The 12,835-nt window shown below is 42.9% G+C and overlaps 1 protein-coding gene across 3 annotated transcripts in view; it reads left to right on the forward strand.

The window, feature by feature from the left end:
* The window catches only part of AFF3 (AF4/FMR2 family member 3), a 321,693-nt gene that overhangs the window by 239,429 nt on the left and 69,429 nt on the right, over positions 1 to 12,835 (forward strand). For 2 of the 3 annotated variants that reach the window (XM_030957367.1, XM_030957383.1), the window contains one exon: positions 6,369 to 6,409. In XM_030957367.1, coding sequence (XP_030813227.1) covers positions 6,369 to 6,409 — 41 coding nt within the window. The remainder of the gene's footprint in view (positions 1 to 6,368; positions 6,410 to 12,835) is intronic. The other variant, XM_030957375.1, reaches the window with a different exon arrangement.

The raw sequence follows: 12,835 nt of genomic DNA on the forward strand, positions 1-12,835 counted from the left end.
ATTATCTCTCTAGAACTGACAGGGAGACTGTGACTGAGATGTGGTTTGTTTGAAGCCGCACAGCAAGTCAGCTGCAAAGTCAGGATTAGCACTTGGGTCTTTCACTCCCAGGTGCCATGTTCAAGTCACTAGACTGTGTTGCCCCTGCAGATTAATAAGGATTAATGGGCAAAGCAGAGTAGAAAGAACAATGTATGCCAAGAATATAATAATAAAACTCCAGGGTGAAAAATTAATACTGAGGTGTTGAAAGGCCTCCGAGAAATCATGAAATCCAGAAGGAGTTTTACAGTTTCTTAAAAGATGTGGCTCTGATGATAACCAACTCCAAAATGGGAAGAAAGGAAGACCCTTTTAAGTCTTACAGTCTGTAAATCTTAAATAAATATGAACCAGACAGTGAAAATCACATTCATACCTTTATATTGCAAATTTACAGAGAAACACTCAAGCTGCAGTTTACAAGTGATTTTAAATCCCTCAGAAATCCACACTGGAAATCAATCCTCAAGCAAAGCCCCTAGGAGCAGTGGGGAGTACAGAATGATGCAGTGAGAGAAGGCATGTCAGGAATCACCTACGATAAATTGCCTGACCTGATCTGCTCAGGCAACTTCCTGTGGCCACAAGATACTCATGGGCATTTAACCACAGCAAGTCTGTGGGTGCAGCAGGTTCCCATTACCTCTGTTTTCAGCCCTGATGAGCAGCTCTGCACTCTTCAAGGAGAACACTGAAAACTGGACAGGGTTTCAAGACATGGGAGAAAGATGCTCAACGCATTGGGAGAACATGCCTTGGAGTGAAAGATACCCTCAGGATGAACTGAGCCTGTCCAGAGCAGGGCTGCTGGCTGGAACACAGCCTAGAAACACCTGGACAGGGAGGGAGAGGAGCTGGGAGGCTGCAGGGCTGCTCTGCCTCACAGGCACAGGTCTAACTTCCAGCACAAGAAGGTGTTTATAAACTCACCTTAGTGTGGAAGGAGGAAAACTCTGCTTGTTGTTCACAATAAGAGAAGTTTTGCTCTGGGTCCACAAGAAGCACCCAGGTTTGAAGCAGAAAAAAAAAACACTCTGTGGAGTCTCATCACCCAAACTGTGGCATGCAATCAGGTTGTGCCCTTCACAAAAATTTCTTCCTGGCTTCACTGGCTTTAGAATAAACTGCATATAAGCTAAAAACAAACAAAACCTTTGGAAATTAAAACAGAATCAACATGGAAGACATGTGAAGAGTGAAATGTGAAAGAAGACAGATATAAGAGTGTTTTTCCTGGTTTGGTTCCCAAATGGCAGTATATAGTAATGACATCTTTCCTTAACCCTGACTTGGAAAAAGTGTGCAGCTCATTAACTGCAGTCCAATACAGGGTGACATCCAGCACTCTGGGTGGTTGCTAATATGAGAGCTGCTGACTTAGAGCATAAATGGTTCACTGCACAGCTCTAGGGCAGCACCTACCACCCAAGGAAGACAAACAAGATGGTCTGGAAGCTGTGCAATTTACTCATGCACAGGCAGCATGTGTTGCTTCACTGTCCCCAAAGAAATGGTTCAAATTCTCACCACGTGTACACCTGTGCCATCTCAGGGAACTCTCTGCTGTAGCTCCTGTTAACTCCATACAACCACTGTAACTGAGCTCTTCACAAAAATAGCACTTAATCCACAGGACAGGCAAGATGGAAAGCAAAATGCCTGAATCTGCCAACAGCCAATTTATTGGCTTTTATTTGCCAAAGGTTGCTGTGGGTGAGGTATAGGAAAATGCATCTACAGTCAGCCTGCAGTGCCTCCAAGATAGTCTTCCAAGCCCAGCAAAACATACTTCAGTAGTTTTCATTTGTTTCTTATCCAAAAATGCCTGTGAGCCCAGCAGTTTATGAAGCAATCCTTTTGCAACAAATTAAAAAAAGAGGGATTTCTGGGGAACACTCTTAACACTCCTGTATCTCCATCTCAATAGCTGTATTCAAGCCGTTCTGCTCACTGCTCAGTCCCAATTACAATGAGCTAGCTCACTGTTCAGTCCCAATTACAATAAAAGTATTTAATTTCCTCTCTGATTTCCCTTCAACAACAGATTGCAACTTGTCACACTTCAAGCTAATTTTGGTAGCTCGTTTAACACACACTGAAACCTAAATATGTTCCCAAGCTCTGGCTCATTGCAATAAAGGATGGAGAAAGGAGATGAAATCTCTGGAGGTTGAGAACCCGACCATAATTACTCCTGGCTGAAAACTTGTTTTGTCTCAGTAGTCTTGGGGTGCAGCTAGAATCTTCCATGAATGATTAATAGACTATAGACAGATCAATGAAACTCTGTCCTAAATGTATCTGAACCAACTCAGCTGGGGATCAAAGAAGTCTAACCAGCCACTGTCCTGTAATTTGCAATTCTTGATGTAGTGAAACAGCATAATTCATACTCATTTACTGTGGTTGGATTCTCTAGCTCAAGTACCTGAGACATCTGAGTGATTGGTTTCTTCCCTTCCCTGCTTCCTACTCAGCATTTAAGTTACTTTGTGGTGAGTTGGCCTGCAATATCCATGTTCATATTGAGGAGAATCTTCCTCCATTTAGTAACCCCACTGATTCTAAGAACTGAAAATTCAGGATTATGTTCCTTGCTAGTGAACACATTCTACCACTTATAAAGAGAATATTAAGCTTCCCATAAAGCACTTTTTAGTGCTAAGTCTTGGAGATACTTAAATTCTGTCAGCAATATCAAAATTATTTCTTATCCCAAATTTCTATAACCAGCATAGTAACTTCCAGGAATAATAAAGACTGTAGAACATATTCTCAGATTTCTTGATGGATGATGAGTTGGCCTTAGTAAAGTTGTTAACGATGTAAAATAAAATGCAAATTAAATAGCACAATCAAAATGTAGCTATTAAAAAAAATAGTCATGCAGGCATTATATGATACTAAATACCACCCCTTTGCTTACATTGTTAAAAACATAATACCAGCATTTTAGAAACATAACAAATCACAAAAAAAAAAAGTTTCTATAGCTGTGAGTTCCTGAATGAGTTTGAATGGGATCACAAACTGTTAACAAGCAGTGAGGGCAGATATTTCCCCCTAAACTGAGCAGCCCAGTCCTGTGGCAAGGTGGGGAACAGGAGAGCAGACTGTAATTAGTGGCTGCAAGTGTTTATACTTGCTAGGGAACTGCTAACTACCTTTAATTACAACAGCTCACTTTCTCCAGGAGAAGGGAGCAATATAGACTGGAATTAAAATTGCTGGATAGTTGCTAACTGCCTTTCATTGCAGGCAATAGATCTGTTTCTCCAGGGAGGAAGAATAAACTTGTGACTGGATCTTATTCCCCCATCATTTAGAAATGGGGCAATTACCAGCTCTGGGGGTCACACAAATAAGCAGTCCAACACAGTTGTATTTCCAGCCTGTGTAAGAAAGAAATCAATAGTCTCATTTAGAGAATGTGTGACCACCAGACGAAGACTGAAGTGCCCCATGCAATCTGCATTGCACCTCAGTGAAGAAGGATGTTTATTAAAGGACTTTAAATGAGAGGGTAATTGAAAAAGTAGAATGATCTCACTGAAACACACTTGTACATTTCTTTCTGTGTCCCTGCCTGTCATCTGAACCCACTTTCTTATCTAGAAGTGATCACCTTTTCAAAGCTTTCAGCAACTGAATGCATCAAGATGGAACCTGAAGACTGGCACTTGAGGCTGCAGTTCCACACAGCGTCTCCTGGCTCAATTAGCACAGCAAATGGGTCAAGACAAGGCACCTCTCCTCCTCCCTCCTGAGGGCAGCTTTCCTCAAGACTGGAAGATAAATTATCCAGCACTTCTTCCTCTCAAAATTAGGGATTTTAGGGAAATACAACAGTGCTATGAACCCCGCTTCCCATATTAGGGGCTTTTAGCATCCTCAAAGATCATATTTGCTTTCTTGTGGTCTCTTCAATATCCATGAGGCCCATGTCCCCTTCAATGCCTTCTGGCTACCACAGCCACCATGCACCTTTCTCCAGGAGTTCTCTTCAGCTCCAGAAGGGAGTGGAAGCAATGTCAGGCTTGCTGGTGGACATGATCTTATGTCAGCAGCAAAGGTCTCCACTCGTCCCCCAGTGCGGTTCAGATTCCCACATTGCACCCTGTGATGTGACACCCTCTTCCTGGGGAAGCAGCTCAGAAAAGGGATCTAGCTTAGAAATAACACTGAAGGGAAAAAAAACCAAAAAATGAAGGAAAATTGTTATTTTTTGTCTGGATCAGTTTTCTAACCTGTTCTATTGCACAACCCCATGAGCATCTGTGGTGGCCTGAGCCAAGAGTGGGAAACGAGACGTGTCTTGAGCAGCACTGCCATGTAGTGGCTGTGTGAGATGGAAAGACTGGCTTTGGCTGACATGGGAGGAAAAGACATGAATGCTGTCTACACAACTTGGCCATGGGAAATGGCTCAGATAGTGAGAGAAGCTCCTGAGTTTTGCAGACAAAGATACAACATAGTGCAGGCCTCAGCATCGAAGCTGGGCAGCTTGAAATTCAAACTGGTCATACCCTCCTGCTAGTGGGAGTGATTAGGGATAGGAGCAGAGGAACTCCTGTGGGCCCTGGGTGTTTAAAAAGAGTTTAAGCTATAAGTCATTCTAAAACCTAAGGTTTGGGTATCCTCTGAATTTGAACTTGCAAGACTGTGTGACACTGTCCTAACAACCCCTTTGCAGAGGAGAGAGGAAAAATGATGCCAGCCCATGGGACTGGAGAGTGGCTGCACTCTTTAAAGCCTGTAGCCAGTGGCATGGATAGTTTTGTATATGAGAGCATGGAAATAGTATGACCTCCTGGAAACAGTGAAAAATACCAGAGTTGTCATACCATTTTCCTAACACTAAAAACAATATGTTCGTGCCATGAGAAAACTCCCACTGAGCTGCTGAGACCTTCCAGCCCTTCCCACAGGTTCTCTGCCCACTGTAGAAAGTCAACACTAAGGAAAAACCCTCTAGTGAGCCATGCCACTGTGTCTTCTGACAATCTGATGGGTGATACACATCAAACTACATCTCCCCAGAAACCCAGCAGGCACAAGAGAAGTCCCAAGAAAGTCCAGAAAGTCCCAAGAGAAGAAATCCTGCTTCTAGAATCAAGTGGAAACTCCTCCCACTCCTGTTAGATCTTCGGGGATCGATTCAAGGGATCTTTTCACACCTTTCGGTGAAATACAATGTAACTGCAGCCACAAGTCAGGTTTTCTCAAGTTTTTGCAATTTGTCAGCAGCATTTTTGCCGAGCCAGAAGGGTTACATCCATACTCTGGTGCTGAGCAGGATGCCTGTAAGTCATCGAACTTGTTTGGAAATAGGGATGTGGCCCCCAGCAGGCTGATAAGACAGGAAGAACAGTTTCAAAACGTATTTACTGGTACCTGCAATGAGAAAATAAACTTTCATTTCCCTGCCCCTTGGCTGTCTTTATTGCTTAGCTCTGTGTCATGTGAGGCACAGCCTGGACAGGTGCAGCTGGGGATAGGACACTCTGGGCATGTCCAAGTGGAATGGAGTCTTTAAGGCAGATTTTCAAAACATTATGGATTTCATCTTTGCTTAGCAGCTGGTAACTGTGCCAAAGCCATGAATCACCACTTGAAGTGATTGAAGGAGGGGGAAAAATAATATTAGTAAAGTGGCATACTAGCTCAGGGATAGGCTTTGTAGTCCTATTAAACTTGAGAGGCTACAGTTTCCATTCCCAGACCTGGTGCTTAACACAAGAACAAGAACCATGTTTCCCCACCCCATCCAAAGAGTTGTATTAGGCAAAGACTGAAGAGCAAACCAGCAAAAGGTCAATCCTATTCTGTGGAGGCAAATGCTGCCAGCAGATTAACATGGCAGCGTTCATGAAAAGTCTGCAGCAGCTCTGGCAAGCTTGGCAAAATTTATAATTCATCGCAGAGGAACCAAATATGTGATGTTTGTTTCTGTGGAAGAATGGGAGGAGACTAATGGTAAAGGAGAAGGAGTGGGGGTGTGGAAGTGGGGAGAGGGGAAAGCAGAAAACGGAGTCCTGGAGAATTTTCAGGGACCTACAGAAAAAAATTGTCTAAATAGAGTAGTTCAGACCTCAAATACCGTGCGGTGCTTTGACAGTCTTCTGGGTTTTGGCATTTTAAACAAAGTGCTCTTACATTTACTTGGCTGGAATGTCCATTTGACTATAGACTCTCTGCTACTTTGCTCGTACTTTAACATTTTGGACATGTGACAAAAATGTGTGTAACGCATTTTTTAAAGTGTTGATTGTGCTCGTAATTTTCAAGTCAGAATATAAAATAAACATCTCTGCCCTTTCTTCCAGCAGGCAGCACAGAGATCTGCTCTCCGCGTTCTATCTGACAGGTACATTTTGTCATTTTTATGAACTATAAATTGCTTTATGAAACGTTGAGCCCTATTTATTGTGGCATATAACTCATAATCGGATTTTGTCCCCAAAGTATCTGTGAACTGGGATGTTAAACATTTTGCATGCTTGGATTTGTCATGCATGTGTAGAGTTTATTACTGCAAAAATCATAGTCTTGTTGTATTTCATACAGAGTATGCAGAATCCCTTGTTGTGATACCAAACGAGAGATAAGAAACTTACTGGAGAAGGCATGAATGATGCAGTAAATTCTGAGCTTTAGAGTTTGCTGAGATATATCTGAGCTCATTTCTCAGCAATAAGTACTTCATTTATTCCGAGATGTTCTCTTTTGACTTTTTCCAAATCCTTTCCCTGGGAATTACTCTTCCTTTGATGAGATTCTCTGTATGTTTTATGCACAAAAACAATGCCCTTTTTTACCCCTTAAGTTTTAAGAGATTGGCATATTGGAGGAATTTAATTAATTTTTTCACTTCTGGAACTGCAGCAGTGCTGCAGGCAGATAAGCAGGGGACCAAATCCTCAGTGTTCAAGTTTTACTCAGCTCTTTTTCAAGCAAAAAAATCCATTAACTTCAATGGGAAACTTGCCTGAGTAAGGAATTCAGGATTTGGGCCATAGTAAATGTTATATTTGGGCTGTAGGTCTGCACAGGTATTTACCTTAAATGACTTTTATGAAAGAGGATTGATTGAAATATAAGGTAGCTTTCTAAGATGGTCCTGATTTCTTTTCCAGTTTTGGGAAAGGGGGTAGGGAAGGGGGAGGAGACACTGTACATTTTAGTGCCTGTGAAAAAGAACTAGCAGATTTACATTTTTCCACAAATGAGGTACTGTGTCATGCAGGCTGACACAGAGTAAATTTCCCCATGTCTTGTTGCCAGCCCCCTCTGCTCCGTCTGGCCCCCAGCCCCCCGCCTCCCTGGGAATAAGTGGTAATTGACTCTGGAAGCCAGCTCAGGCCAGGATTTCTCCAGAGCAGAGCCTGTCACTTAGGCTGAATTATATGTTGTGCATGGATGAATAACATTTCTCTCTGCTCGGAGGGTAAAACCGCCAAAATTATTGACCTTCCCTCCCCAAGTTTACAAACACGGTTTTGTTTAGAATTTTTTGCCCTGCTTTAAGGGAAAAAAAATTCAGAGTAAAATGTATGGGATGTGGGTGAAATTGCTGGTACAGTTATAGGGCTCAGAAGTATTTGCTGTAACTGGAATGAATGCAAAAAGAAAGTGGAGTTGGAGTCAGCATTATGCCACTCTCCCTGGAGGTGTGCAAGCTCACTGCCGAGGCAAAGCAGATTTTGCACTTGGTGGGGACAATACCATGACCAAAGGAAACATGGGGATTTTTTTCACAGCATTCTCCTCTTGGGCTGCATGTGGAACATTCCTGCAGGAGTGGCCCTGGAGGTAATGAACAAACCCCAAACCCTGCAGTTTGATTTCTGTCTCCCTGGAAAGAAAAGTGCTGGTGATGGATAGATGTTCCCTACCTCGTCAAAGGTGGTGAGGTAGCTGGCTGCAGGCTGCCTTCATCCACAGAGCAGAAGGGCCTCAGTATTAATAACCATCATGGCTCAGATTTAGGATTTATGATCAAATATTTCCCTGTCTGGCCCTAAAAGCAAGCTCAGGGACTACAGCTTTTCCAACTAGCTCTGCAGAAATTTGACTGCCAGGGTACCCTCCTTCCCCCAGTTCTGGAGGGGGTACTGGGAAGGCTGGGGGTGCACCCTGGGGGTTTGCCTCCCTGCCACCCATGACCTCACTGCAGCGAGCAAATGGGAGGGCAGGGGGCCAAAATCCCCCACTGTGACAGCAGTTTCTGTCTCTTCTTGGCTAGAGGAAGGATGCCTGTGATACTGCTGCTCATTAGTTGTGTCCCAGTAGCAACTCAGAGCTCCCAGCCACACACCAGCACTTCCCAGCAACAAGGGAGATGGCAGCTTACTATAAAGCTTTCAGTAATTTTGCCCTTTTTCTAAAAATACTCTCCGGAAGTTCCTCTTGCAGTTCCTGTTTTCAGATTCTGTTAAAAAGGTAACAGCTACACTAAAAGATGAGGAAAAAACCTTAAACAAACATAAAAGAGAGAGTTTTTAAATCTAGCCATTGATTTCTGTAGTGTATCACACTCAGTCTTGTTTGCAGAATGACACAGTAACCCCCAGCAGATTTATGTGCAAACACAAAGATTAGTGACCCAGAAGCTTGACTGAAACAGCTTTTCTGCTTCCAGAACACAGGTTGCTCTGCACATGCACTGACTGTTTTGTCAGCAAAGATGCACTGGCCCCATTAGCTTTTCATTCTCTCATGAAAAGCCCTCAGTGTTTATTTAGCACAGCTTGGTTTTAATTTTATTGTTTTACTGCTTTTCAGTAAAGTGGTCAAAGTATACAGATTACTCACTTTCTGGGACAGAGAAGAGCAAGAACTTAACTCATATACCTTAATGGTATAGAGCTGGCATATTTTCAATTGTCTCCTATATCCACTGCCTGAATAGCTTTCAAATGAAGAAAAATGCCTGTAACTAAAATATCCAGTGTGTTCTGCTGTTATTTAACAGTAAGCAGCGTGGTTAAGCCAGGTCTTAAACTTGCTTAATCCCACTGAGCTAAATAGATTTTATTATTGACTCCCATGGTTCCAGAACTATGACCTTAAGGCTGAAGTTAAAAGCTAATTTTTTTTGCAGTCTGTTCCACTAACCCAGAAGCACTTACTTGCTGGATACATTTGCAATGGAGAACGTCCAGCTGTAAATTACAGCTGTTTGCAATCCTACCCAAACACAACACTCATTATTATTCTTTTGTTCTTTTTAGGCTGAAAAGCCCACCATGAGGGAGATTGTACAGTACTTATCCACACATTAAATTTACTCACAGCTCATATTCATGTGCAAGATAAGATTTTCCATGAAGTAAAGATTTACAGTGTTCCTAAGGCACTTTTATTTCCCTGGCTGTTTTTAATTCTCTGTGCTGGAGTGTAGGCCAAGTGGGCCTGCTGAAGAGTTTTGAACACTTAGAGGAAAGTGGTGTACCACTGCTGAGTTTCCTCTCTGGTTGTAACAAGGGAAAGACAGGTCCTTTGCCGAGGGCTTGGGTGGTACTTGGGAGATGTGCTGACTTCACAGCCATGATCTGCTCTCCTTTCTTGTACTTGTACTGCAGGAGGCAGGCAAAACCCACCAGCTCTGCCCATAAAAACTCAGTGCAGGCGTGTAAGGTACAGGCAGAGTTGAGCCCAGTCATCTCAGCAGCCATATGGCTGTGCTGGCAGGCCTGGCCTTCCCAGCTGATAAGCCCTGTAAAGAGTCCAGCTCAATAGCTTGCCCTCAGCACCCTGGTGATACAAACGTGTTGTCCAGACCTGCACTGGGAAGCATGGGCTGTGATAAACCTTTTAGGTCTACCACCTCTTGCTGTTGACAGAGCAGTCATTTCAGCACTAGTATCCATTTGCCGGTGGAGACAAGCCCCATTCATGATGGTTGGTGAGCTACACAACCTGTCTTAACCTTCAGTCTGACCAGGAGGGATATTGCACTTCCACGTAACCATGTCTCGTCTGTCCATGTCTGATCACAGTTAGGACACCAGAATGAGGCCTGTACCAGACATGAGCTGGTTTACCCTAATGGGACTCTAGTAGCCAGTAGCATGCAGGATCCTGAAGGGCAAATGAGTTGCCCCCTTCCTCACTGGAGAAGTGAAGGGTTTGGGCAGCTGAGAAGCAGTGGAGCCTCACATCTGTGGGGAGAGACATTTGGAAGCAGAGGTGCTGCTGCTCTCATGGCTGTATGCATGCATTTAGCACTCAGGTGCAAGAAAAATCAAAAAGGCTGACCTTGGTCAACCCAGTCCCTTGCCCTGATATTGTAAGCAGACACAGAATTGATGATTAGCCCAGTGGGATGTGTAGCACAGCTCTTCTTCAGACAAAGCCACATTGGGATACACTATTTGTGTTAGGAGGCCTGGGGAGGCACTGCTTGTGAAATATTAAAGCAACAATAAGAGGCAATTTAGATTTTTTTAATAGATCACTTAAGGCAGCCAAGGTAGCTGTCCAAGCAGCCTTAAAACTTCTTGTGAAAAGAGACAAAGTTTTCTTGTTCTCAGGTATCTGCTTCAGCTGTGATTATGCAAAGCACTTAAACTTGTGATACCCTAAAATAAGTAAAGAGTCCAGTGACAGCTAGCAAAAACACTCATGTGCTTCATGTCACTCACATACTTAATGTTTGTGCTGGAATGACGTTTTCGATAACATTGCCTTTCACACCATGAGAGCTCTCCACACGAGAAGCTACATGGTCAGCATATCAGTGAATGACTCAGCTAGCTGGCTGGCCAGAAAGCTTCATGTGGCAGCATTGTGCAATCAGTGACAGCCCAGGGGAAGCCTTGGCTTGGGACAGCTAACCTGGGACTCGGCAGAGAGTGACGGAACTGAGATCACAGGCTCCACAGGAGTCAATAGGTTGGCCAGAGAAAAGCGTACACGCACAGTGCTCGCTGCCACAGCCAGGCATGCAGCTCTCAGCATTAGCACACTGCCTAAATTTTCTGGGTTATCTTTGGGAGGAAAAAGAGAATACCTCTGAGAGGGAATACATGGATTTATCATTTTTGTCTTGCATGAAAGCTTGGCTGTTTGGAGACGCTGGTGTCTCACACTTGCACCCTCCCTGGCCCCTGCTCCAATATAGGGTAGCAAAGGGCAGATGCTCCTTGGAATGGTCTGGAGTTTCTCAGTCCTGCTAGTTACAGAATGTGAAGGTGGAAGAGTAATGATACATATTGTATATAGGATAGGTTTTCCAGTACTGGAGAATGTTGTGAATTAGTGAAAAGGGGCTTTAGAAGAAGAGCCTGTGCATACAGCTTGGAGTGAAAAGGAATAGGTATCTCTGTAAAACTCCCTCTATTTAATTTGTGAGCAAGACGTGTAGCACTCATCTTTTTTTGTTGCTGCTTTTTTCTTTCTCATACTTTGAGTATTGCTGGTGTTTATTTAGAATTGTTATACCATAGCACAAAAGATGTGATGTGGAGGTATCATTGTGTGAGAAGGTGGAACTGTCCCAGGGAAGGAGAGCTGTCCCAGGGAAGGAGAGCTGTCCCAGGGAACTGTAACAACTTTGAGCCCTACTAAATACTGGAATTCATTTGATGTTTAAAGACAGAAAAAGAAAAGTTAAGATGTATTTTTCTCTTCAAGGAAGTGATAGTGTTTTGCTATCATGATAGCCAAACATTCCCCACCTCCCTATGGGCAACCTCATGCATTTGCTCCCCAAAGATATCTGGGGGAAGTCAGTCAGTTCTAGTTCCCAGAAACATCTACATTTTGAAAAATATCGATCTGCCAGAAGAAAAATCTGCCTAGTAATTTCTCACATATTTTCTTTGACTTCCTTGGTCTTTTAAGAAGCAGTGTGAGGACAATTAGAGCGTGAGTGTGGAAGGTAAAAAGGCAAGGTGTAGGTCTGTGGTCTTTCATATATTAGTAAGGAGAAAACAGGTCCCATTGCTGGCTGGCAGCATGAAGAATATGCAAAGTGCTATTGGGAAGAAGAGTGTATATGTGTGCAGCATATGAAGTGCCTCAGCATATGATTAACCTTGCTGGCTATGTAGTAAATAGTAGATAACTGTGATCAAAAAAGTATTCGTGTGATTTATCAAACTGAGCAACTGTGCATTTTGCAGTGAAGCAGGAGGTCAATCCTGAAATCTAGGGCAAGTAGAGCAATAGGAAATTGCAGGGACTAAGAAGTTAATCATACTGTTGGACTGCTTCCATCTGGTTTTGAAAGACGGAGTCAGTGCAGTGCTAGCGAGGACGCTTCACGGCAACGGATCAGGAATTAATTTTTTTCACCAAATCTTCAGCTATCATTTGTGGTAACACAGGCTTATAAAAATGTAATTTAATTTCTTTGGAATAAATCAAATAGGACAAGAAGCGTGAGAGTGTTTTTTAATGTGTGTATCTGAGGCAAAAAATAAAAAGTGTGAGTATTAGAACAGCAACAATCCAAGAGGAAACAAACATTAACAATATAAAACCTGGAAGGCATATATGGCCATCCAGTTAAATTGTGCACATAATTTTCTTTGAAAAATCAGTTCACAGTCGGGAAACGTCTACATTTTTATGACCCTTGGAGGCATAATCTTGTCTAACCTGTCTGTCCATCTTCATAAATGTGGATCAAAGGAGCTCTGACTTAATGTTTTGTGGAATTGATGCTCTGCACTCCACTTAGATATATCATGAGTGCACAGCTATAGGCAGAAAGTTTGTGAATAAATTCTGTTTACCTTATTATTGATACTACTTATGATATTTCAGTGAGGTTTGAACATCTGGA

The sequence above is a fragment of the Camarhynchus parvulus genome, chromosome 1 (assembly GCF_901933205.1).
Source record: "Camarhynchus parvulus chromosome 1, STF_HiC, whole genome shotgun sequence".
In the NCBI taxonomy this organism is placed as follows: domain Eukaryota; kingdom Metazoa; phylum Chordata; class Aves; order Passeriformes; family Thraupidae; genus Camarhynchus; species Camarhynchus parvulus.